General features: G+C 47.1%; 1 protein-coding gene across 1 annotated transcript in view; it reads left to right on the top strand.

Moving 5' to 3' along the window:
- Positions 1-20,789: 20,789 nt before the first annotated feature.
- Positions 20,790-27,558, top strand: part of FOXN4 (forkhead box N4) — a 14,418-nt gene continuing 7,649 nt past the window's right edge. The window contains exon 1 of the mRNA XM_033518233.1: positions 20,790-20,845. Within this exon, the coding sequence (XP_033374124.1) occupies positions 20,790-20,845 (56 nt within the window). The remainder of the gene's footprint in view (positions 20,846-27,558) is intronic.

The raw sequence follows: 27,558 nt of genomic DNA, 5'->3' as shown, positions 1-27,558 counted from the left end.
TTTTCTCATCCCAGGAGCTCCAAGGCGGAGGGGGCTGCCGGACACAAGGGGCCGGCTAAATTGTGCGGTTAACGGTCAAAGCCCCCCTGCCTACTTTGACACTCATTTAAAGATGACGGGGAACAATAGAGATTTGTTCTTAGCAACTCTTTCTTGTGCCACAGGGTCCCCGTTGGCCGCGCCGGGCGCTCCGAGGCCTGCGAGCGGGGCTGAGGCCTGGGCCCACCTGCCCCCAGCACTCCCCACTTTAACACAACGAGACAGGTAAAGAATATGGGCAAAAAAGAGCCCCATTCACCATGTCAGCTTGAATAAAACAATGGCCTGTCAGGTTAATGTGAGCAGCTCGCATTTTGGGTCGGTGCCAGGAAGCCCGGCCCAGGTTAGGCAAACGCTTCCCACCCCAGAATTCCCAGTTCGCACCAGTGCTCCCAGGTTACAGCAGGCACCCAAGCATTCCAGCACCTGACTTAGAGCATAAAACACTTCTTTATTGCTTTTTTTTCACTCGTAGGAAGGGCCCTTGTGCTGTCTCAGCTTGTTTCATACACACAGAGATGCTGCACAAAACTCCATGCTCATCCCTGCACCCCAGACATGCTGGATGAGTGAGGAAAGCAGCAGCAATTCCTCTTCCCTTGGGAAATTTAGGACCAGGTAAAACCCAGCTCAAAGCCTGTCTGACCAGAGCACGGACACTAAAGTGCTCATTCTCTCAGTTATTGGCTTTTAGATATAAATTTCAGAGTTTTCCTCATGCTTAGATTTACTGACACTGCTGGACCAGAGACAGCTCCGTAATGAATCCTGAATCCTTATTAATTGCAGCACAGGATGGTTTATTAGAAAACATCAATTACTGATAAACTCCATGGCTAACCTCTGTATGCTCCAGAGCATTCCATAGTTGACAGAGCACAGGATTTCCAGTTGAAAAATTAAAATTCAGAGTTAAAAATCCTGGGAATGCAGCAAGGCAGATTTATTCAATTTCTAGGAAAGAGAAGTCCTGGAGTATCTGACAGTCCCTAAGGTACAGGGAGAGGAGCATTTAACTGCAGTAAATTCATGTATTCCAAGCTGAACACACCTCCAGGGTGTTTACAAGCCTTCAGGACACAATAGAGAACCAGAGGAAAACGGCCCCAAAATCACATTTATGGACACAGCAAGAAGGCCACTGATAAAGCAGGGATTGGGATCACATCTCCCATACAATTGTTCCAACATCCCCCAAAGACCAAACCCTCTGGGCACCAGGCAGCAGAAAGGAGCTGCCTGTGCATGTCAGCATCACAACTGAGAGCAGATGAGACGAACGACACCTTGGACAACAATTCCCAGCCCAAACCAAGATTACAACTCCAGTTCCCACAGCAAAAGCCCATTTTTATCACTCCATAAGAGCTCCCAAAAAGCTTCCATAGCACCTACACACCAGAGACTTGCAGAGGCAGCAATGCAAGGTCTGATTCAGGAACTGCAGCCAAGGTCACCCAAAGCTCCCTGTGATTTAGGACAGGCTTTGCTCTGGCTCTGCTCCTTCAGGGTTGAGGGGACAGCAGTGCCAGGGCTGCAGTTTTGGGTGGGAGGAGCAGCAAAGAGGCTGGATGGGCTCATGGTCTGGCTGAGGATTTACTGGCAGAGCAGGATTTCAGCTGAGCCTGGAGATGCAGCCACAACAGGAATAAAGAGCAAAAACCTCCTCCAAACTCCTTCCAAAAACATCTTCATCCACCTTTCCCTGGTTCAGTTTCCCTGGAACCCAGGACACAAAACACTCCAGTAACAAGCTTTTAAATTCAGGAGTCAGGCATGGAGGCCACATCAGAGTTTCATTCTGGGAGCTGCCACCTGAAGCCACACGAGAACCCCGCTCTCCTCCTGGGAGAGGGGCACCAGACCTGCAGCTTCAACCAGCAGAGTGTCAATACAGGAGTGTCTGTAAAGCAAATAATTTGTCTTCTCTTCAAAATCATCTTTTCCCTATCCCTCAAGGTAGCTTGCAGTGCACCAGAGCTGTTTCTGAGAGTGGGAAGGGCCTGGTTGCTGGCTCAGTGATCATCCCTCACTGCCTGCAGCTCTGAAGCCGAGGGAAGGGAAAGGGAACACTCTGCTCTTGGCTTGTTACAGGCACAGGGATGGAGAAGGGAAATGAAGAGCCACTGTGACCCCCTCTGAGAGCATCCAGGTTGGTTCTACTCCACAGCAGGAATAGAGGGCATCTCCAGCATTCCAAATGTAGCAGGACCCACACATCAGGGTCACCTAAGGGCAGCTCCTCTGGGTTTGGGTTTAAGTAAGGATCAAGATTCCTCAGGCACTCCCAGACTCTGGTGTTGCCAGCTCCTTTCTCCACTGATCAGAAAAAAATCCCTTTTTATCATGTAGGTGAAAATCAGCTCCTTCCCTCCTCCTTTGGTCCCACCATTCTCTCCAAAATACCCCAAAACTTCCTCTGCCTCTGTTCCTTGGAGAAGGACAACAACCACTGCTCCCAGTCAGGCCCCAGCTTGCCATTATCCAGAAATTCCCAGTTTAAAGTGCCCATTAGCATAAAACCTTAGGAAAAGCTCTGAACTTACCCCACTTTTCCACATTGCTACAAAAGGGCAAGCCAAGAAGGAAAGAGGGAAAAATTAATCCCCCCCACATCTTCTGAAGCGCAAAACTACTCATTCCATGTGGGCAGGGCAGGTGGAGGCAAAGGGGACTCAGCTGATTCCTAGATGGCTTCTGGATGGCTGACAGAGGGAAAGATCATCCTCTGAAAGAGGGAAAACCTGTTAAAATGGGTCAAAATAGCCACATTTTATTGGATTTAGGTGCATGTTTGAATCAGAGTGTTGCTATTCCTCATCTTGAAATTTGAACGTACCTAAAATTAGCAAGTTTCTTTAAAAGAGTCTCATAATTCTTTATGAATTATTTATCTGGGTTTTTTTTATACTTAGAGCTAAATGTTATCTGAGGAAGTAGAAATAACTGCAGTGATTTAGATGGAAATGTTTTACATATTAAAAATAACACAGGAGCACTTTGGAGGAAAGGGATGTGTCACCTTTATGAGACTTCCCTGGAAGAATTCCTCTCTGAGGACTATTTACAGGGAATGGAAATTATCCTGGCAGTCACACTGAGAGTTTCCCTGCTGCTGCATGAGGAGCAAAGAGAGGATGTGGGAGAAAAGCAGGGAACTGAGGAGAAAGGAGAAGGCAGATCCTGCAACCAGTGCTCTGTCCACGTCCCGGCTCCACAGTGGAACAATTATCCCAGTAATTACCCCAGTAATGAATGTGCTCATCCTGTTTGCTGGAATTCTGCCTCGTGTCACTAATACAGTAAATAGCCAGACAGGGAGTCCCCTCTGAGGGGGAAAAAGGCCCCTCCAAACCCAAGCCCTCCTGAGGAGGAATTATTTTTGAGCCTCCTGCAACCATTAGTGATAATAAATTCCCTCATTCCTCTATCAGCTCCAAGCCTCGGTGGCAAAGTCCTTATCCCAATGGATGGACCATTCTCCTGCTGGATTTTGGATGTTTGAGCAGGGGGATCCTCCACCTCTGACTCAGCCACACCATGCACAGAGCAGCACCACATGCAGAGTAAAAATCCCATCCATGCTGCAGTAAGGAAAACTCCAGGGATTTCCCAGGATTGTCCCACAGCCAGACACCCCCAGCAGCTCAGAATTCAGCCCTCAGAACTTCAATTCCCTGAGAGACCCCTCTGCCTCCCTCTCTGATGGGACCCACCAAAGCAAACCCACCTTTCACTCCGTGTTCTCACCAGACTTCAGATGCGGAAGGAATTCATTGTGGCTAATTAAAAATTAAATCCTCCCTTCGGTCACTGTATTTCTCTCTCTGGCTCAGCCTGTCACGCTCTGCCTCTGCCACTTTCTCTCTGGGAATAATTTCCTTCCTTCTCCTTGGCCTCTGCATCCAGCTCTGCCATCTGCCCTGAGGAGCCCGGCTCCCGCTCTGCTCCCAGCTGACCACCTTGGCTGCAGCTCCTCTCAGAGTCACTCCTTCCTTCCTTCCTTCCTTCCCTCCAGCCCCCCCAGCTGCAGGGCCTCCTCCTCCTGCCTCTGCAGCCCAGTTCCCCCGGGGAGCAGCTCCCTGGGAAGCTTTTCCAGCACACTCGGAGGATTGACCTTCCTGGGGCGTGCGTGGGCTCCGTGTCCCTCCCCAGCACTGACCAGGCTTTTCCACGGGAGCAGGAGGACAGGAGATGCCCAGGGAGCCTCTTGCCTCTGAGCAGCTCTCACCACACCGATTATCAATAAATAAACTGAGGATTAACCAGGTTGTTTTGTGGCAGGTGGAAGGTTTGCCGAGGAGACCACAGGAATTTTACCCTCGTCCAGTTCCTCAGGAGGCAGCTCTGGACAGAGAATGTCAAGGTTACCTGGATGTCTGCCCTGTAAAAGCCATGCCCAGGTTTTGGGATGGGATTTGATGGAGATTGCAGAGCACCACACCAAGACTGTGACCCCTGTCCAAAGAGTCCAGCTCCAGAACCTCAGGAGCATTGAGGAAAACTGAACTGGGCTGTTTAAGAAACCAGCCTGCACCTGTATTAGTGGTGCAGAATTTTCCCTGGAAGTTTTCCTAAAGTCTATGACAAGAGAAAGTCATCAGCATACACCAAGAAACCTGCACCTTATAATTTTTTTATAAACCTTCCCTTTTTTTCCACTAAAAAATGGGAAAGTTTATAACAAATAAACCTTCTTGGAAAAAAAATAAATAAGTAGCTGGATTGATCCCGGAGTTCCATCTGTCATCTCCTCTGTCAAGATTTCATTATCATTCAAGTGAGATGTCACCCTAGTCCCAGCTTCCAAGATATTTCTGTGCTGAAGTCCAGAAATGCCATTAGCCAGGAGAGAAGGGAGCCTTTAGGAGCACACAGGAATCGAGGAGAAAAGTCGCTCTTACCCCCTGTTCTCCAGGATGAACTCAATATATATTTCTGCACCAGGAAGTTTGGGAAACGAGTTCTGATATTTGTGACCGAATCACATCAGTTGTGTGCTTTATAAAAATATGATTTTCAGATCATTATCCCATCATTTAACCTATAGAAATGCACCACTCAAATACATACTAATACAGATAATAGAAATCATAAAATCCCAGAGTGATTGGGTTGGATGGGACCTTAAAAACGCTCCAGTTCCAACCCCCTGCAGGAAACGCCCCATGGAATAAATCTCTCTGTTAATGCATCTCCCACTAGAGCCACGATAATTGAAGTTACCTGGGTGTCCATCCTGGCTGCTGTTACCAATTATTCCAGGGAAACCATTCACCAGGGGCTTTGAACCTGGGTAAGGTCCCTCGGAACTCTGGGCAGCCGGGCAGGGACGATGTCCTCACCCGAATTGAGCACCTTTAATAATTTACTGGGACCAGGGACTTGGGCCTATGGCACTTGCATCCACTTAGTGGCCACTTTTCCAAGATAAGAACTAGAAACTGTATCTTCCTCGAGATTAGGTTGCACCTGGGATCCTTGAGGAGTCGGTGGGAGCGTTCTGTGTTAATTACAAACTACCCAAATTCAGGAGGGTGTATTTTGGGTGTATTGAGCTGGAGCCATCCCAGTTTGATGCCAGCACGGAGCAGGTGGTGGGTGCTCAGCTGCTCCTTCAGAACCCAGAGTGGCCGAGGAGCTGCCTCGAGCTGGGAGCTTTAAGGTTAATAATGTATATTCCCTTGGTTATAGGATCTCCCTTCCCCAGGCTAAGACGTGCTTAAAAATTAACAGTGCAGATATCCCACAAAGGAGGAGCAGGTGCTAAGACTCCACATGAATCTTTCATGTGATTCCAACCCACAGAGGCAATTTTAGCAGTTTCCCTGCATTGCTGCAGCCTTTGGGATCTCTCCACCTCACTGGGACAGGGCCCAGGGTGGGTACAGATTTACCCTGCAGAAATTGGAATAAAGCTCCTGTGGAGGATGAGGGCTCCACTCTCACATGCATAAATTGAATTCTGCCTTTTTCCTCCCCCGGGGTCCTGACGTGGTGTAACCAGATCTGGGGAGAGGCTGCTCCACCTGCACCTCGCCAGCCTCGCTCAGCATCAGCTGGTGAAAAACTACACCCTACAGCAGCTTCAGCAGGGAAAATATTCATTAAATTCATTCAGGATTTATCCCATTCATTGCCTGGTGCCTCTGGAGCGTGGGGACACACTGCTGTGGGTGCTTGAGCTCAGAACAGAGGGCAGGGAGCACTTACAGGACTGAGCAGTGCCAAAATTTCCAGGAAAAAATCCCAGGGGTGAACTGGGAAATGCAGGTCAACACTGCCAAGCCACTCAGTTTAGATCCTGGACACTTTCCTGGAGAGGAAAACAGAGAAATTAATAGGAGATGGTGCAATACAGAGATGAAAAGCATATAAATGTGTGTTATTGACTTTGGATAAAAACATTGAGGGAAACTCGTTAATTCATTTAGGGATGTATTGGAGCAGAGCTGAGGGTGTCACTGAGGGTTACAAGAGATGGAAAACAAAGGGTGCTCGTGGCCACTCTGACTCTCCAGGTAGGTCAAATTTATCCCCCCCAATCCTTTCTTTTGCTGACAGAAGATCCCAAAGTCCCTGTCTGGTTACACAGATGAGAAGGATCTTTTCAGTGAGCTGGTCTGGATTGCTGGATGTGCCATGGACATGCCTTGTCCACCTGGACTGCTGGACATGCCAAGAAGGTGTTACCCTGTCCACCAGAACAGCTCTGCTCTCTCTCACACAATTACAACTGGAAGTTGTCACCAGCTAAAATAAAATCCCCAAGAGATCTTTCCATGCCTTCAGTGGAAAGGGGATGACTCAGGGAATGCTGAGGGATTGCTTTGCACAGAGTGGGAATTGTGAAATCTTTTGGCTTGGGAAAGACATCCAAGATTGAGTCCTGACCTTGTCCCCAGCACTGAGTGTCACATCCAGGCATTCCTTGGACACCTCCAGGGATGGGAACTCCAAACCTCCCTGGGCAGCCCCTGCCAAGGCCTGACCACCCTTTCCATGAAGAAAGCACAGAGAAACCAAGCATGGAATTAGAAGTGAGTCAGAGATGTTGTTCTTTGCTGAGGAATGCAAAATGACAGCTTTGTGGCTGGAGCCAGGGTGTTGTGAGGGACACGTGGAGCTCTTCAAGCACTCCCTGCAACTCAGGCTTGAGACCTGAACCCACAATCCTGTTTTCCTCCTGCAAAATCAGGGAGTTCATTTCTATGGACAGCTCATGGGATGGCTCCCAGGAAATCATTTCCCTGTGTCCTGTTCTCCCTGGCCTTCACTCCAGCACAGCTCCTGCTGTCAGAGGGACATTTCAGCAGCTGGCAGTGGCTCCCTGTCACAGCTCCTTTGTGTACAGAGATCACCCTCAGCGATTATTTATTGCAGCAGTTCAGATTCCTGCCTTCCTGTGACATGATGAATGACTTTTAAGTAACATAATATCTGGTTTCCTCCTCTTTCACACACCCATTTCATTGCCAGGTGTCTTCAGTGACCAGATCCAAAGGGATTGGTTGCAGTCAAAAGGGAAAGAGAAATCCTTTACCACGTGTCCAGCCTCCTCTTGTTCATATTTAATGGAATTCTTGCTTGGGTTAAAATTATTATCAATTATTTACCCTTGATCTCAGTAATTCCAAACATTCCAAGCAAAAAAATAGCTCTCCTCTAACTGCTGTTTAAAATTCCCAAATATTTTTGTTTACATTTTTTAAGCTCCTCTCCAAGTAACTGCAAGCTGGCCAGTGAATTATATGATATAATATAAATGTGTATATTAATTAAAGAATAAATCAGATTAGGTTTATTAGGAGGCAGCAGAGGGCAGATCCATCAGCTCAGGATCCGAGTGTCTCCCATCACTGCTGGGAACAGCACTGGGAACAAAGTCCTGTCCTTTCAAACCAGCCCTCAGACCTCTCTTTCAGCCTGTTTTAACATTTGAAAAGAGTATTTTTTGTCTGGCTAAATTAAATCCTCGACATCTTTTGTTTCTAACCCACATTCTTGCTCGAGCTGGTTGAGAGGAAACAAAAACAAAGCAGACAAAAAAAACCCCAAAAAAACACCAAAAAACCCCACCTCAAAACAACACAGAGGGAACAGGAGATAATTTAGACAATTTGATCCTGGTAAAATACATGAAAACCCCAACCTGCTCTCCATCAGCCTCTCCAAACCCTGCTGCACCTCTGGAACAGAGCAGTCACACACGAGGAAATTCTGCCATTGGAAGGCTGGAAATTGAGGTTTTTACATTGCAGTTAGAGCCCAAACAGGTTGGACTAGATGGTCTGGAAGGTCTTTTCTACCCTCAGTAGTTCTGGGAATTTGGGATCAATCCAGAACAGCCACAATAATCCATGAGCTTCATGTAGCAACAAGATGGTGTTGCACAGGCCATCGTGAATTTATCCCACTTAAAGTTCATATTCACAAAGCAAACGAGGAATCAGGGAAATGTGAACTCTTAAAACCCTTCTGTCTGCATTTGAAATTGGGGTGAATTTCTCAGGATTTAAGGTTTCTTTCTAACAGGAAAACATGCAGACAGAACTTCAGGGAGGCAGCAATGCTGTGCCCTCCCTGGCTGGGTAGCTGGAACTTACACAAGTTAATTACTACAACAAATACAGAAGTAATGTTTTTGTTAACTTGTGTTCTTCTGCCAGCAACAGAAGGGGGGGGACATTGAAACCCTTTAGTTCTGGAATGAATTTCCCCAAAAAATGCTGTACAGAACGAGTACATGTACAAAACCCAGCATCCAAACCACTCCAGTCTCCCTCACCACAATCTTCCCACAAAAAACACCCCCCCAAAACTTCCCATCCAGGACGTGGCTGACAATCCTTCCTCCCCCTTGTGTGGCTGCAGGGAGTATTCCCAGCAAGACCTAAATGCTGATGTACAAGAGCCATTCAAATCCCAAATGTAGCCCCGTGGGATCGTGGAAAGCTGTCATAAATCCCAAATATTGATACACAGAGGCGTGGAAAGCTGTAATAAACCCCTTTTAGTCTCACTCTTCACGCAGGTCACTAAATCTGGGCTGTAATTTTGGGAGTGTGCTGCTCCCTGGCCACAGACTGGACAAAGGCCTTTTCTCTACAAGTTCAATCAAAGGGACAACAGCACATGACAGAGCCCTTGTATCTCCTGGGATTTTAGGCTGTCCCAGCAGGGACCTCCTGCAGGGCCAGGGAAGGAGGGGGGTTCTGCCAGCCTCGGGATAAAGCCAACAAAAACACCTAATGAGTGGAAAAGCTGGGAAATTCATGCAGTTGGTGCTGTCTAGCTGGACTAGCATTTCCAGGCTGGCTGTGGGCATGGCAAAAATCATCCCAGAGGTGCCATCACATCAACTTTCAAGTGAGAGGTTGGGCTGAAAAAAAACCATTGGGTAATCCTTGCTCATTTTCTCCAGGACAATCCCTGTGTCCAGCAAAAGCGATGCCAGGAGAAAAGCTGGAGATCCAGCATGAACAGGCAGCAAAGGACTCATCCAGGAGATTCTCCAGGCTGCAGGAATTCCCTGCTCCAGAAGAGATGCCAGAGGCAGGAGAAGTGAGGCAAGGCTGACCTTGGGCTGGGAAGGGTGGGTGCTGCCAAGGAGAGCAGTTAGGAAGGAGCAGGGGCTGTTCAAACATTGGGAAATCCTTGCTCATTTTCTCCAGGATAATCCCAGCCTCCAGGCTTGATGTCACAGAATTTCCATGATTAAGTGTCTATTAATTAAACGCACAGTATATAATTACTAATGCAAACTGCCCAAACTATTAAGAAGAGTAGAAATCCCGCTGCTCCAAACTGAAGGATTCTTGTCTTGGATTCCTCAAGACACATTGGATGTGTTACTGCTCATGGGAGAAGTGCTGTAGTTTGTTTATTTGACTTTTAAGCAAGGAGGAAAGTACAGAAAATACAAATATATCAAAGGAAATGTCCTTTGAAACGAGTGTTTAACCTCACCTGTGCAAAGGAAAATCCAATATTTAATCAAAGCCTTCTGTAATTAGGGATCTTGGTTCCATGAGTAATCCAAAGAGTTTTGTGTTGGATTGACTTGCTTTGAGAACTCAGGCAAAGTTAAAGATTCAATAACAAACGACTTGGTCTTGCAGCCCACAGCTGGCTCAAAGAAAGAGCACAGGGAATGGTTTACCAAGCTGATTTTCCAACTCCTGTGTGGCTGAAAACCACCAGAAGGGTGAGACAACTCCTTCCTTAGAGCAGACTGGAATGTTCCTTCTCTAAAAAAATCCAAGACAAGAGCATTTATAATATTTACAGCACCAGGATGGTTCAATCCCTTCTTTATCCAGAGATGTCTTCACAGAAAAGCCCCACTGATAGTGATAAAAATGTTCCTTCGTGGCAGAAAAAAGCTCTGAACGGAGCAGGAAAAATGCCCAAGCTGAGGTATTGAGAGGTATCTTCCCTTTAAATTCTGAATAAAATATCCCACAGGAGTTTGGGGAAAACTTTCAGCAGTTTCTCTGTTTGCATGACACCCCTGCAAATCTGTTTAAAACTACCTGAACCATATGAAGCTCTCACAGGCAGTCTGGGCTGATTAAAGAGCTGTTCATCACCACCCTGGGCCCACGTCTGGATTTTTGGTATAAAAGTGGAGAGAAAAGGTCCAACAGGTGCAGGGCTAGGTCAGGTTCTAATTAACAGACGTGTCCTCACACCCCAGGCAGGTTTTACACAACACAAAGCTCAAAGCAGCAACACTCTGCAAAAGCAAAGCCTGCAAACAAACCCTGTTGTTCCATTAAACTTAAAATACAATTTGACTCTGTCATAGCGATGTAGATGAGCTATCTGCATTAAATTGTGTTTAATTTAACTCTAGAACTATAGGGCCCAATTAAAAATAATGAGGCCTGTCTCCAACTGTCAGGCTCAATTAGAGATAATGGGAAGTGATAGCTCCTGGAATAGATTCATTTTTGTCTGATAGACGAACTGGGGCAGGGGTCTTGGCAGGGGTCAGTGGAATAGACCCGCCAACAAAACACGGGTCAGTCAAGCTTAAGGAGTCTTAAGGAACCTGGTTATTAAATAAGGAAGTAGGAAGTAAATCAAATCCAAAAGCACATGAATAACCCCAACAGATTCTTTTATTTTTGTTGTTTTTCCTGTTGCATCCCCGTATATTGAAATTCGTCTGAGCATTAAACTGCCCATTCTGAAACCAAATATAGAACAAATAAAGGTTAAACCTGTTTGGCAGGGCTAAAGGGGGAACTCGAGAAAGAAGGGCCTGAATTCATATTCCAAAGAGTTTAGCAGGATCAACATTCTCCTGAGGCAAAAAATTGTAGCAAAACCACTGAGCTTTTATTTCTAAAAAATAACCCCATCAGCAATGATGATTTGAATGCAGAGAGAAACCAAAGTTGAAGTAAGAATGCGACAAGAAACCAAGCGAGACGTTCCGTGTGATGAACTGACTCCTTCGGGCAATAAAAATTTGCCAACTTTTCCTTCTAAAAGCGCAGCAGAGCAGTCAGACCAGCTCAGGAGCAAAAGCATTCACCCCTGAGGAAGCACAAATGGGTGACAACTCTTGGTCAGCAGACAGTGGCTGTCATTTTGGATGAGTAATTGATCCTGAGTGGGGAGGGAGGCGCAGGCCGCGGGCCCGTGTGGCTCATTCCGTGCGTGTCCACGCTCCGGGCACTGCAGGAACAGAACCTTGCCTGTCCCAGCAGTGCCTCTGGAGCTCGTGTTGGGCAAAAGACGCTCCCAGCCAGCCTCTCCTTTTGTTTGTGTGGGAAGACACTTTTTTAATCTAATGATATCTCTCTCCAGGCCCAAGGCGCTGCTCATGCACCCGCGGCTCCTCATGGCTGCTCCCCTCCCCCCTGTGCAGCCCAGCCTGCAAAGTCATGCTTTGAATTTAAATCTCTGCTCTGGGGCTTCTGAGGAGGGGAGGAATGGGTCAGGGTCTGGGCTTCTCCCCCAGCTGTTCTGAAAAAACAATGGGCAAATTTCTAATTGGAGCCGTTGTTTCTCCTCGTCCTTCCCTTCTCGCTCACCAAGAGCCTCACGAGGGGACACAGAGTGACAAATGTGTCGCTGCTGAAATGCAGCAAAGGGTCACTGGCAATCACAGGACCAATGTTATTCCCTTCCTGCAGGGTTTTATCGGGTTTGAAGGCTCTGACAGATCCTCACCCCAGGTCTGAGGGAATTCCTGGCTTGCCCGGATGAATGGGAATCACCACAGGCAGGAAGAGCTTTGGAGCCTGAGGCACAGCTCTGTGTAAAACTCAGAAAAACAGGGACTAAGTTTCAATTACCAGCCTTAGGTGTGCTCTAGTTTTAAAAAATCCCTGTACAGATGTCTCCATTTCCTCTGAAGGATATCCAGCTCCTGTCATGCAGCACTTGGGATTTGGAGATCTCTGATATTTGAGCTCAGTACAAAAACTCCTCCTAGGACCCACGACTGTGTGCTCCTGGTGGGAATTCAGGTGTGTGAGGACAATTCCCCAGCCCTGGGAGTGCCCAAGGCCAGGCTGGATGAGGCTTGGAGCAACCTGGGCTAGTGGAAGGTGACCCTGCCCGTGGCAAGGGGTGGAACTGGATGAGATTTAAGATCCCTTCCAACCCAAACCATTCCAGGATTCTCTAAGTACAAGGATTTTTCCTTAAGAAAACCCTCCTGATTACTTCATATCTTAAAATCTTAAGTTTGGAGCACTACACAGAATCAACTGAAATGTTTTAAACTCTAATGGAGACAGTTCCAGTCATGGAGCAACGACCCTGACCTTGGGTGTGGCAAAATGAGAAAAGCCAGGAAAATCAGATTTAATGTAGGGATGTGTAAGGTTGGCCAAGGAAAATGTTTTGATGATGAGTAGAAGAAAACAAAATCAATTTTTCCGTGCAGCTTCTGAAATGGGAGTAAACCCCTGTGTTTTCAGAGCATTGAAGTAAAAGCAAAGCCAAACATTCTAATTTTGTATCAAATCCTACATAGAAGACAATTTTATTTATGGCTAATTATTCTTCCTTCATGAAACCAGAGATTGTTTTACCTCCAATGGCCAGGAGACTCTGGTTTCCTTCAGAATCTCACAATAAAATCAATTCATGGTGAGGCCTGTCCGGCAGGCTCAGAACGGGTTCCTCCAGCAGGTGCATTCCCAGATCAATCCCCAGCACTCCACAGAAAACCCTTAATTTGCTATAAAGACCGAGATGTTGCTATCACTTAAATCTGAAGACTGTCACCAGCACAATCATCAGACGTTCATCTTACGCTGCCGTTTGCAGAGAATTCCAAATACAAAGAAACCCAGCAGGCAGCCGAGGAATCCCCCAGCCCCTGATTAAAAAAGAACCTTATGGGAGGAAGAGAAAGAGAATAATTCATCCTGAAGATACCAGGGTTTGGTTTTTTTCCTGCTGAGTGGCCCTGGTTTTGCCCAGGAGCCCAAGGAAGCACCGGGGTCGTCCCTGTCGCCCCTTGGTCACTTGTTACTGTAGCTGAAAAATCAGTTTTTCTCTTGTGACAGTAACCCAGGGAACAAATCCATGATGACACCATTCCATGCATTCGTGAACTTCGTGGCCTTGTAGGTCACTGGACAAATCTCTCTAAACTGAACTGTTGACAGTTCTTTGCAGGGTTCCCCCCAGGAAACTGAAGGTTAATTGACCATTCTTTCAAACCATGAAATGCTTTTGAAAATGTTAGTTTTAAGTCTCGTAGCCCAAAAGCTGATGAAGCAGCGTGTTCTGTACTGGGGTGTCTTCTAATTACTGGAATGAAGAGTTATGGCCAGGGAAGGTGCAGAAATGGTTTAATTAGACTTGTGTGCCATGGAAGCAGGAAACAATATTCCCTAAATCGTGGGGTTGGTGAGGGCAGAGCTGCTGAGGGAGCAGGAAAAGCTGCTCATAATGGAGCTGATGATTTCTGGGTTATGTTAATTCGGTGTCAGCCTTATAAAGAGAAGAGATCTTAACTTCTCACTCTTAAAAACCTCAGAAAAATACTCACAGGCTTCTCTTCGCTCACTGGCTCCAAAGGAATGGTCACTGCTGGGTTCTGATGGATGCTTCCACCCAGGAAGAGTTACAGAAATCCTCAGATCCAGGAATCCCTGAAAACGCCCACCACCCTGCAATGCCTGGCAGGAAATGCCAATATTCACCAAAGATTTACAGAAAGCAGGAGGAAAATGGAAATCAAACCTTCTGAAAGGATTTATCAGGCCGAATTTGGGCTGCACACATTTGGATGTTACTCTGACATCCTGTGGGTGCTGGTTTTTTATTTGTGATGTAACGTGGCTGTGAAAATATTGCAGAAATAAAAAGAAAAGATGGTGTGTTTGTTATCAACACTCCACTAACCTTGAAGAGTGTTCTCCTTCAGCATCTCCAGCCGTGGTTGAAAACCCTGATGTCATCGAGAGTTTTGAGTTCTGCAACATTTCCAAACCAGACTTTGGCATTCTCTGTGGTTTTGTGTAAGAAATATCAATTTAAACACGGCCAGAGCGGGATCCTCAGGCCATCCCTGTCCCTGTGCCCACAGAATTCCCTCACTGGGGACCAGGATGGGCTCTCTGAAAGTTCTTGTTGGGTTTTTCCATGAGCTGTGCCTCCAGCTGAGCCCTCAGGGATGAATTCCCCAAAATATTTCCGTAGTCACTCAACATTCATTGCTCCTACAACAAAAAGTTGTGTGTTTGCCCAAAGATTGAAGCAAAGAGCTCCAAAATCTCCTTTTTTTTTTGCTTCTTTCCTTTTCACCTGCAAAGAGAAAAAACTTTTCATGTACAGAGACAGAAAAAGCACTGATTGCCATTATCTGCATGACACAATCCATGGGGATTGGCTGCAACAAGGAGGGATATTAATTAAGGAAAAGCTCATTACTGTGATGAAGGAATAGGTGAGACCTACACAGGATTCTCTGCACAATTCCATGGCTGTAAATCAACCACAGGCTACAAAAGAGCAATAAAGAAATCAGAAGTGACAATTCTGTGTGCTCTGGGGCTGAAGTTGTCTCTTCCAATGACAAACTAAATTAGGAATTACATCTGTCAGCCAACAACATATTGATACCCCTCTGTTTTTGGGAAAAAAATAATTCAGAAGTATTTATTTCATGCCCTAAATTCAAAATAAAAATATAAATTCTATGATGGCATAATACATGGATTTGTTCTAATTTCATTGCTTCATATAATAACCACTGCACAATTATAGCACCTATAAACTCATTTTTCCCCAGACTGGACATAAATCGGGGCAAAATATTCTTGTAGTTCTCTCACAGAGGTAAAAATTGTGCTAAGTTTAAGTTTAATTGGCTAAAAAATAAATATATTGTCAGGTTTTGTGTGTCTTTGTGGGTTGGGTTTGGGGTTCTGCCAGCTCTTAAAGCACAAACAATCCTGGCTCTGCAGGATTTCTGTTGTAGGGGCATTTAGAAGCCCCAGGCCCATTTTTCCAGGAAAATCATGGAATCCCAGAATGGTTTGGGTTGGATGAGACTTAAATCTTCTTCCAGGGATGGGGCATTGTACTCACACACCTGAATTCCCACCAGGAACAAGCAGCAGAGTGGATTCTGTTCCTAAATAAGAACAATTTCACATTAAAATCAGGGAGGAGCTCAGCTGGCAGTTGGAATTTCAGGGCTGTGCAGGGCACCAACACCATTTCACGAGGATAAAGATTAATTTCTTCCAGGCCAGACTTCCAGCACTTCACGAGCAGGACAACATTTTCCCCGTGGGATAGACAGAATTAATTCTGGGAAGCTGCCAGACTCCGAAAGGAATCCCCATTTGTTGGTGTTTGCCACTTAAAGACGCAATAAAACAAAACAACACGGAAAAAAAGGAGTAAGGAAAGTACTAACTGCTTTGGGGTGTAAAAATCAGATTTTAAAGGGAGCCAGAGCAGGTTTCTCTTTGTTTGGGAGATACTGCAAAACTTTTCCAGGGCAGATTTTCCAGGACAGCTCTCCCAGCAGGAGCCAGGCTCTGGGACCTCCGGTGTTTTCCTCACCTTGGCCATGAGGAAAAGCTTTCTGTCCGTTACATCCATGCATGTAATCAGGGATTGTGCCTTTTGTCACACTCCCAGCCACCATCTGTGTGCTCCCGAGTGGCCAGACGAGGGCTAAACCCCCATCCCGGTGGGATTAATCTGCAATTTCACACCAAATGATTTTTAAGGATAATTTGTTAGGATACAGTATCCCGAAATAAAACAAACGGTCAGTGCTTTTGCAAGGGGATAAAAGGAGGGAGCTTGTAGAGTTTCCTGTGTTTCCAGTGGCTTGGACAGAATCCATTTGCACATTTTCATTCCCATATGAATGCACAAATCCTGGGAAAAGAGCCTGTGGGTAATGGGAAGAGCTGCTTTTTTATTTCTGGGGGTGAGGTACAACCCCAAAGCTGGGGACTGGAAAAGGGATGAACTGTAACCAAATTCCCATCTCCATCAGGGACTGAGAATCCCAGTGATGAAGTTTAAAATGTGAATATTTCACTTCTGCAGAGAGGGGACTGGAGGGATAAATTAAACTGAATAAATAAAAAAAATCAAAAAAGCTCAAAAATCCAGTTTTTCCCATAGAACAAAGCTGGTTCGAAGTGTACAAGGAAATTATTCCTCTCTGAGAAGCACTAAATGCTTTCAGAGCTGAATTCACATCAGTTTTTTCCCCAGATGTTTTAGATGCTCAGGAGGAGACGGATGAAAACCACAATCAGAAAAAAAAAGCCAAGTGAGGAGAAGGAAGATCCAGGGTCAGGACACACCGATGTCCTTTCACAAAAAAAACATGATGAATAAACATGAAGCTGCTTTTCAGCCATTCTGGGTTCACCACAAAAACCACAGGTCCCAAACTGCCTGAGGTGGGAGAAATATTTTGATTTTCCAGCCTGACACAGAGGTCACCAAAATCTCCACAGAGTTCTCATCAATCTCTGCTTTTGAAGGTTTCTCAACTCTCTCTTGCTTTTTTCCCCCCCTCCTGCTTTTCTCCTGAAGCAGTGGAGAGTGTGGAAATTAAACCAAACTTGTTTTATGATGACCTCAGCTGGTAGTAAAATGAATTCAGATTGTCATTCAAAAGAAATTCCTACCATTTAAAAGAAAATCTATAGAAATGAAAGATATTTTAGGAGAAATTCACACACAAGAAAGTGAACGCCTTTGAAAAACAAATCCCTGTTTTGCCTCTATTGTTGTGTTGCATTGTTTGTTCACTACAAAGTTGTTGGTCCAAAGAAAGAAAGAAGTTAATTGCTGAATAATGTTAATTTAAAGGCTGTACGTGATTTTTCATGCCACCAAATAAATCAGACAGAAATGGGATCAATGGAAATACCTGTAAAAATAACAGGAATAAATGGAATACTGTAAAAATAACTTCAGTTGTGGCAGGTGAATTTGAACTGCTCCTTAAATAAAGATAACTACAAATACAAGTGGAGAAATTGTTCATCTCTTGTGTTCTTGTATTTTAAATCACAGAAAGAAACAGAGCTGATGGATACCAGGAGAAAATACACCCCAATATTCCTTTCCATGCCATTCCCATGGACAGCATCATTTCTCCAGCCAGGAACAGGTGAGAAAACACCAAAAACAAGTTAAAAAACATTTTTTTTTTTAAAGTCCAACCATCAGGCTGCAGTTCTGGAACTCCAGCTTGGAGCTGGGCTGGTGGGACACGAAGAGCAGCAGCTCCCTGCGCTGTGGAAGGGGCTGGAACAAGATGAGCTTTAAGGTCCCTCCCAAGCCAAACCTTTGTGTGACTCCATGAGCTCCTCAGAGCTCTGTCCTGTCCAACTCCAGCACCTCCAAGGGATTCCAAACCTCCCATTGCAGTGTCAGACTTCCCCCATTGTGAAAACGCTCCTTGCACCAATTAACTGGAATTTTCCTTGTTGGAACTTGCAGGTGTTTGGAGAGCCAAGCCCTTTATCCCTCCCCGTTGCAGGTTAAGCTCCCCCAGTGAGCAAACGGGGCAGGAGCCACCCTTTGCTCCTCACCTGGTGCAATCCTGCCCTTCCAAGGTTTGCAAATCGCCTGAGAGGGAAAACCAGCCTGGAATGTGTTCCTGCAAGGAAAGCAGCCGGGGGAAAAGCTCAGCACAATGTCTTGAGCAGGCTCCAAGGAGATCTGGAAGGAACGTTTTGTTTTATCCTCGCCCCTCCTGCAAATATTCAGCCACGGGAGCGCATTTTTTTAAAGTGTTTTTTTAAAGTTTTTAAGGATGTGACGACTCTGAGATGACCTTTTAATAAGTTACAGCCCAACGTTAATTAATGCAGCCTGCAATTAAGGGAACGCTTGCGACTGTGCAAACTCCATGCCTGAGGCTCTGCCAGTACTGTGACTTTTCCTCTTATTTCATTTCTCCAGAGGTGCCTGATAAAGGCATTGATTCATAGAAGTATTGATTAATCTCCACTTCTATTGACACCAATTAACAGAGAGAGATTTGATGCTCATCAAAGTGAACAGATTCTCATTAAGAGCAGAAAAACGTGGATCTGTCTTCACATTTCATCCCCTCCATACTCTGTGGCAAACTGGCAAGCACAAGGAAATACATTTATCATGGATCTTGTGGGTTTTTGTTGTGCAAGGATATTGGGAGGATTTCCACATCCCAGCTTTGCTGTGCAGAGCCCAAAGGGCTCGGTGTCATCCCAGACCTCAAACTGCCTCTACTCAAAGGCCATTTTCATGACAGAGAAGGTTGATCCCTGTTTTGATAATGGGCTTATAGGAAATAAAATCTGGTTGCAAGAAAAGACCTGGACAGTCCAAGTCAATATTTTCCAGGGCTGGATCTCTGCTGGTCTGGCCTTGGCTCAGATGTTTGATCTCTCTGGTACTTGGAGGTAACACTGTCCCAGATTTGTGTCATTATCATCAGACTTCACTCTCTGATGGCTCAACCACGCTTTAAAAGCCTCTGGCGAAAGACGAGGCCGAATTACGGTGCTCAGAGCGAATGATTCACTTTCTTCTACCAGATTGCTCCAAACGCCATCCAACCTGGCCTTGGGCACTCCCAGGGATCCAGAGGCAGCCACAGCTGCTCTGGGCACCCTGTGCCAGGCTCTCAGCATCCTCCGATCCTCATCCCTCCTGTCCCCATCCCTCCCATCCTCATCCCTCACCTCCCGCAGCGCCGAGGCTCAGAACAGGCTCTGCCTGCCCGGGGCTGTCCCGGCTCCGTTCCCGCTCCCGCGTCCTTTCCCGCGGCCACCCCGGCACCGGCGGCGGGCGGGGACGGGAGGGGACAGGAGGGGACAGGAGGGGACAGGAGGGGACAGGAGAGGACAAGAGAGGACAAGAGGCTCCGGCCGCTGCCTCCGCTCCGCTTCCCGCAGCGCCGAGCGGGGCACCGGGGACTGAGCATCGGGCACCGAGCACCGGTACCGGGCATCGGGTACCGGGCACTGAGCACCGGTACCGGGCACGGGGCGTTGCGCACCGGCTCCCCCGCTCCGCTCTCCTCCCGCCGGTGCCTGTTTGAACGGGCGGATCCCTCCCCCTCCTCCCTCCGGAAAGTTGCACAAAGTTGGGTTAATCTGGGCTCTCCCCCTCCCCTTTTTATTCGCTGCTCTCCGCTGGGACGCGCTGCCCGCCCTGCCCGGGCCGGTGCTGCGGGGCGGGGGCACCGGGGGCGGGGGCGGCTCTGCCCGGCCCTGCCCCGGCGCTGACCCCGGCCCGGGCCGCGCATGCTCGGGGCTGGACAGCTCCGGAGAGGGAAATTTAAACCGGGGCCGGAGCGCGGCCCCGCCGCCGGCCCCGCGCACCGAGCGCCCGCCGAGCTCCGGGCGGCCCCGGGGCCCCGCCCGACAGGTTGGTGCGCGGAGCGGCGGCAGCGCCGGGCGGGGGCTTTGGGCTCGGGGATGGGAACCCCCGGGCTCCCTCCATCCCGGGGGAGCGGGGATGGGAACTCCCGGGCTCCCTGCATCCCTCCATCCCCGGGGAAGCGGGGCTGGGAATCGCAGGGCTCGCTCCATCCTGAGGCACCAGGGCTGGGGCGCTTCCATCCCCGGGGCAGCGGGTTTGGGGGGCCGGTGTCCCCCTGAACCCCCGAGGCAGCGGGGCTGGGGTCTTCCCGGGCCCGCTCCATCCCCGCGGGTGCCGGGCTGGGGTTTTCCCTGGCTCCCTCCATCCCTGGGGAAGCGGTTTTGGGATTCTCCCGGAGTCTCCTTCCACCCGCGGGGCTGGGAACCAGCAGGTTCCCTCCATCCGTGGGGCAGCGGGTCTGGGATTCTCCCGGCTTCCCTTTCCACCTCTGGACGTCCAGGGCTGGGGTCTCCCTGTTCCCCTCATCCCCGGGCAGCCCGGGCTTGCTGGGACCGCTGCAGCTCCCGCAGCTTTTTCACCCAAAACGCGAGGGATGCTGTTTGGGGGATAAGAGCAGCGCAAGGCGGGAGCGCTCCGGTTCGCTCGGTGCTCCCGGTACCCTCAGCCCGTGGCTGTCCCTTCCTCAGGGATCCCTGTCTGGGATGGGATCATCCCCCGGGAAGTGTTTTCCTGCCTTTCCCAGTGCCCGCAGCGCACCTGGGGCTGCCGGGGCCGGGCTGTGCCGGGGCCCGGGGCCGGGGCTCGGGCGGGGTCGGTGGCTCCCGCCGCTGCTGAAGTGCTGGATAGCTACTGCTGCTGACCGCTGCCTTCTGCTGCTTCCCCAGGAGATGATAGAGAGCGATATCCCGTCCATAATGTCAGGAATCCTTAGGAATTCAGGGCAAAACCACCACCCCTCGCAGGAGTACAGGTGAGGTTTTATCCGCTTCAGAAACGTGTGCTGCACTGGCACAGCTGCCAACTCCTGTTGCTTCCTCCTTGTTTCCTAAAAAATCCTTTCAGCATGCAGAAATCGACTTTTCTTCTTCTTCTTCTTCTTCTTTTTTTAAGATATCTGAATTATTTCTCCACTCTAAATAGATTTCTAAGGCTGGTGACCTGTTACAATGCGTTCCTTATTTAGAAATATTCCTGTTTAAATATTCACAATGGTGGCATTTGGATAAAGGCTGGACTTGATAATCTTGGAGGTCTTTTACATCCATAATCATTCTATGATTCTCTGATTTTGATACTAACCTATATTTGATAAATACACCTCCAAAACCTTGGGCTGACCCCTCTCTTAAACTCTGCCCCGTGTGAGCGTTGCCACAGGAAGATATTCTCGTTAAAATACAATAATTTAAAAGTTCCTTTGCAGATCAATTTTTGCATTGCTATGGAGAAGTCATGGAGGGAGTAAACAAGTGCAACAGACACTTGGAGGAGTTTTTAATTAAAACAAGCACTTGTGTAGCTCTCCAAAGCACTGAGACGTCAAAGGGCTTTTAATATGGGTGGGAACAAACCTGGCTCTGCCAAGAGCCTTTCATAATTTAATTTACCTGCACCACCGTGCTTCCATTTATCATTTCAAGGCATTGTTGGAGGTTACAGGGGGGTTCTGCATGAGTTCCAGAGCCCTGGGTTATGTTAGGTTACATTTTGTCACATGATGCAAAGCTCCGAGAAATACAGAACACACACAACGCGTCCCAGTCCTCGTGACAAAACATTAAAGCAAACCAGAAGAAAATTAATTTTTATTTTTTATATAAAAAAACGAGCATTGAGAGACTCCTTCCTCCCAGCCTGAGGGGTTTGCAACCTTTCCTGGGGTTGCTGCAGGTATTCTTCTCCCTATTCAAAATGCAAAGGCTGCAGTGCAGCCTCTTGCAGCTCAACAAGGGATTTGTTACAGTCCCTGCAGCCCCTGGGGAAAAGGTTTGTGGCTCTGTTTTTGCTGTTTACCGAGGCTCTGTTCGCTCTGGGCATTTTTCTCGGCTGCATAAATATCACTGAAGAAATTATTTGGGATTTAAGGAAGGGTGTGGGTGAGAGGGAGTTGTGGGGATGTGGATTTGAGGCTGGATCTTCAGTGCCCTGCAGAACTCACCACCTTAACAAAGCCCCCTTTTTAGGGGGAGAACTATTCTTTAACTCAGAGCTGCAGGGGAAAAAAAATGGCTTTTTGGGGGAGAAAGATAGGCTTTCTCTTACTGCAGTAAAAAACAAAAAAAAAATCATAACTTTCTTATTTTCCTCTTTTAAAAACCAGCTTTGGGTCCTCTGTGAAACATTTTGAACTCAGTTCTCTAAAGTTTTTCACCCACTTGCGATTTCTTTACCGCGGCTTTAAAACGAATTATTTGACCTCATTTAATAGTGGCAAATTCTGATAAAAATGCATAAAATCTGAACTGCACCATAAATGCAGAGCAGTATTTGTCCTACTTCATGAGAAAACACTTTGGATTATGTAAAAGAAAATCTTTTAGACTGAATGATTTTAAGAAAAGAATAGACCTGTCAAATTCTATCAGCTCTGTTTACTCTCCTGCTGTCACCACAGTCCAAGACTGGAACCCACAGTCCTGAGTTCTCCATGGGGGAGCATCAAGGCTCCATAAAATGGGGAATGGCCTCCAATTAGCGAGTGGGAGGCTGGGGGCTGTGCTGAGAATACTCTTCTGTCTCATTTGGAATCTTTCAATGGGACAGTTGGACTTGGAGGAGCCCTGGCTCTGCTGCGAGGAGGAAAGGCTGGGAAGGGAGGGGATCAAACCCCCAGACACCCATCAGTTTGCAGGCAGATTGTGCTTACAATCTTAAAAAAAATGAACATTTTTGATTATTTTTTAAATTTTTTTTGGTAAAAGGAATGTGGGAAAAATCTGATTTTGGCAGATCTTTGAACTGTGCAAAACATCTGCAGTAAATTTGCCGTGGTGATGAGGCTTGAGCTGCTTTTTTGGCTGCTGTGTGAAATGCCAGGACTTTTTGCACCCCAGTAAAATGATTTTAGGGAAATATCTCTCCCACCAGTGCAGCTGTGGGATATAAAACAGCACAGGGATGATCAAGGGCCATCAGATCTCCTCCACTGCCTGTTTTTATGGCGCTGTCACTGTCTGCCTGCAATACAAATTAATCCTTTATTTTAGCAGCTGCCTCTCTTAGTTTCCTACAGAAAACACCACAATATTCAATATATTCATCCTTGTAGGGTTGACAAATATTTCCAATGAGTCCATATCACATTTAAGAGAATGAAAGTGGGGAATTGTAACACGCTGGGATTTTTTAACCCTTAGCACTTCATCCTTGTTAATAGTAATTAATAATTTAACACGTTTTAGTGCCAGCATTTTGATTTTAAATCACAGCACAGAGTTTTTTTTATGCAAAAAAAAAAACAAAAGTTTTTTTTATGCAGTGGTGGCTCGTGGTTGTTTTAGGACAGAGCTCTGCAAGTTACAGGAGCCAGCCCCAGCCTTTTCCCATGGAATTTATGGGATTTTTGGAAATCCAGGTTCTCCAGCTCCTGGGTGCTTCAAGCAATATTTTGAATTAAAATATGGGATCTGTTGTTTTGATTTTAAGATCTGATCCAACAATATTTGGTGTAAGGACCACATTTCTATTTTTTTATGTTATTATGTATTTCCAGTTGACAGAAGCCACGTGGAGCGTTTTGAAGGCCTTGAGATGCATTTTCTATATGTTAAACAGGAATTAAGCTTTAAACAGACCCATTTTCCATCAAAAGGTGTTAATCATTAATAATTCAATATATTAGTGGATTATACTATCCTTTACCCCATTTTAATCATCTCCTTGATTCTTAAAAAGTTGTCTATATTCATTAGCTCATTAGTCTGATCATTTTTTTGGCCATAATTACTTTATGTTGCCACAGTTTAGTGTAAAATCAGATTAAGAAGCACAGGACTGCTGTACTCCATAAATTCCAGACCTGACAGCATTCCAGTGGGGGAAAAAGATGACAAATCTCTAATTTGAGCACATTTAACTTTAAGTTGTGCTCTCCTGTCTGGTGTTTCTGGAGAGGAAGTGACATCCTCTGTCCCCTGGGATGGATGGATGGATGGATGGATGGATGGATGGATGGATGGATGGATGGATGGATGGATGGATGGGAGTGTGCACACAAAAGGTCACAAATGCATCACTAACAACACCCTAATTGTTCCTGGAGAAAATGCCAGTGTCCATTCCCGTGACGTTCCCGTGCGTGTCTGACAGGGAGTGAGATAATGACTCCGAGTGCCGCAGGAATTCCAGCACGGGAGCTGCTTCATTCTTCCCAAAAAAAAAAAAAAAAAAGTGAGAAACCTCCAAGGAATCAGTCAAACTGGATTGATTTAAGTGGATTAGCACAACTGTTTCCTCGGCACTCCTGAAATGTGCTGATCTGGGGGAATAAAAATTTGTGGCCTTTTGTTTCTCGCCGAGCCCCGCGGTGACAGCGGGGCTGGTTTGGGGCAGCACCTCGGGGTCCTGTGAGACCAGAACGGGCTCATCCCTTACCTCAGAAACGGTGCTTGGCCAAAACAGGGGAAGAGAAAGGGAATTGGGACTTTTCCAGCACTCCTGGGGGATCTCAGAGGCTCATTGCTCCCACTGACAAGTGCAGGAAGAGGAGCAGCGACCCAGGGGGTTTTGCCAGCCCTGCCCAGGGCCAGGCTGTAGAGCTGATATTCCCTTTACCCTGCACTGCCACCTACACAGGGCTCCAGTGCTAATGAACAGCGATTTCCAAGGAAAAAGTAGTTTCCCAGTCAGACTTCCCAGTCTCTTTTTAATATAAAACATTCCTGTAGTGCCTGGTACTTCCAACACATTTTTCTTGCTCTGACAAGTCAAAGGTCTGATTTTTGCGTTGTTTGGTTTGGGATGTTTTACCAAACGGGTTCCAGAGTCAGATTCCAGCTGCATTTGGCAAATCCCAGCCTAGGGATGGTTAGAGCAGAGCAAGGAATGAGTGGCTGGGGGTGCAGTGCTGCCATCACCTCTCGTTTCCTCTCGGCTTTGAGCATTACACATTTCAGTGTAATCCAGTTTGTACTGATCCCACAGCGAACTGGTGTAATGGGGGTTGTGAAATGTGGAGCTGGGATGGATAAAAGGCTCCAGGAGTGCAGCTGTATCCTGTTCTTAGTGCCAAGTACCTTTGCAGGGGATTTTTGGAGAGTCCAGCACGGTGCAAGGAAAGGAGACCATCACCACCTGCCAGGTTAATGATGTTATTTGCTTTTTCCTCACCAGTTTTGGTTCTGATAATGCAATTCTTGTTGAGTTATAGATAAGGAGGGACTCCTTTTGCCCCTGGAAAGCTGCTTAATTTCTGTTCTGATCTCCAACAAGGGCAGAAATAACTCAGAGACCTTGAAAACAGGGAGAGGGGTGGGATGATGGTCCAGGGCTGGGTGTGTGTTGTGCCTTGAGGGAGGAATCACTGACCAAAATCTCTGGGAGCTGCTGGGCAGAGCAGGAGAGGAGCTGGGGCAGGAAGGAGTTGAAAAGGGGTAGTTGGTTGTGAGTATGGAAACCAGAAAATAGTGGGGGGAAAAGCACCTGGGAGGCAGGAAAATGGGAAGGGCATGAAGGGAAGGGGCAGAGCAGCTGGAATGAGGAGCTAAAGGAGATGGGGAAGCTGAATCCTTCAGTTAAACAGAGGACACTTCTCACCATGGACACAGCTGGAGAGTCACAGTGAAAATCTTTTCCTTGAATATCAGAACTCTCTGTGCTTGTCCTGAGCTTTTTGTGTAACCCCAGACAAAGGAAAACACTCCTAGAAGAGGTTTTCTTCAGACTCTCCCTGTCCAATTGTCTCTCACTGGATAAACCATTGCAAACAGCTAATTAAGAAATTGCTTTTTGCAATTTTTGCAATTTGCAATTGCTCCTGCCCATTGAGCAGTTGTGTCACCTAAGCCTGGGCTAAAAATTCAGGTGGCAGTGCTGGAAATGGGGAAAAAAACTCTCAATTGAGTGAGACTTAAAACTGTGGAAGATCCCAAATGCAGCTGCAGGGTTTGGGCCTTGTGGCACATGGAGGTGATGAGTTGTTGAGATGGTCCTTAGAGTCTCCAGGCATGGGTTCACCATCCATGCAATGTGGAGGTGGATAATTCATGGATAGCTCCTCTGGAAGCGGCTCCTGAGGGGAGGAACCACCTTAGATCCAGCTCCCTCCATCAGCTCAGCCTGAGGGATGGTGGCAAAGTCCCACTGGTGAGGACAGACTCAGATCCAGCTCTGGTGTTAAATTCCTGCAAGGTCAGGCCGGGAATGACTCCAATTCCATCTTGTGCCAGCAGGATGCTCTTGATGGTGGGGACAAAAAGGTAAAATACCTTTAGGTGGCTGTAAGTGAGGATTTTGTGCTGCTGGCAGGCTCTGGTGAACTTTGCCAGGTGAGCCCAGCATCAGATCTGGAAAAGGATCTCATTCCAAGGTGTTCCTGATCCAACATTACCCCGAGGGGATGAATATTTTGGGCAGATAACTCCGGAGCAGACTGTAAAGACTAACAGTGCCATGGAGCATTTCTGTATCACACCCAGTGAGGATCTGTGGATCAGCATCCTGGGATACTCAGGAGAACTGGGGTTTAAATCCTCAGCCCCCTCTGGATTCTCATCCTTTCTAGGAGGGAAAGGCAGGGGGTGTTTTCCTGCAGAGAGTTGAAAGCAGAGGGGGTAAAAGTGGAGCTGCATCATTTCCCCACACCCCGTTTGTAACACGTTCGGTGGGACTGCATCCTCCTCCCCTTCCCGGGGCTCAGCGGCTCCGTGGCTGTTCCAGGAGCCCTGGGAATGAGCAGGGGAGGCTCGGCAGTGCATTAATTACAGCCTATCGCTATTTCTCTCATTTACATGCACTGAAAGGCTGCTTTTACCGCACTGCCCCATTGTGCCAGGGGCTGTGAACACCCAGCCAAAGGCAGGAGCTCTGACTCCTGGAGTTTGTCCTGCTGGAGTTTGTCCTGCTGGAGTTTGTCCTGCTGGAGTTTGTCCTCCAATGTGACATGAGCAGGGTGGTGGTGGGGAACAGAATCCAATCCCACCTGGTATTCCAGCAGGTACTTACAGACCTGCAGCTCTCTTGGCACAGGTAATTTTCAGCTCAGGAAGATTGAACCCCCCAGGAGATGACCACGTTGGTCATTCCTGTGCTTGGCTCTCTCTTTTTTTTTTGCAGTTAAATTAGAATTTCCTCACTGAAAGCAGGGCACACATTGAGCCTGTGGCCTGGGAGATGTGCTGGGTTTATGCTACAGGATATCCCCGAGCTTTTAAAACTCCTCAGCCAGGCAGCAATGGGAATTCTTTAAAATTTCACCTTCTTTAAGACATGAGAGAACTCAACATTGGTTTTAAATACCTTCTGAAGGATAATCCTTAAACTTGAAATCATGGAAACATAGAATTATCAAATCATGGAATCACAGAATCACCAAATCATGGAACTGCAGAATCCCAGAATGGTTTGGGTTGGAAGGGACCTTAAATATCTTGTTTCAACCCTCTGCCACAGGCAGGGGTGTAATGCTGATTGAATTTGCTTCCTCCCCCATTTTTAACAGAATGCTGATAACTAACGAATCCATTT

Source organism: Parus major, chromosome 15 (assembly GCF_001522545.3).
Source record: "Parus major isolate Abel chromosome 15, Parus_major1.1, whole genome shotgun sequence".
NCBI classification, from domain to species: domain Eukaryota; kingdom Metazoa; phylum Chordata; class Aves; order Passeriformes; family Paridae; genus Parus; species Parus major.
The sequence above is the reverse complement of the archived record's forward strand: the minus strand, read 5'-3'. Positions and strand labels throughout refer to the sequence as shown.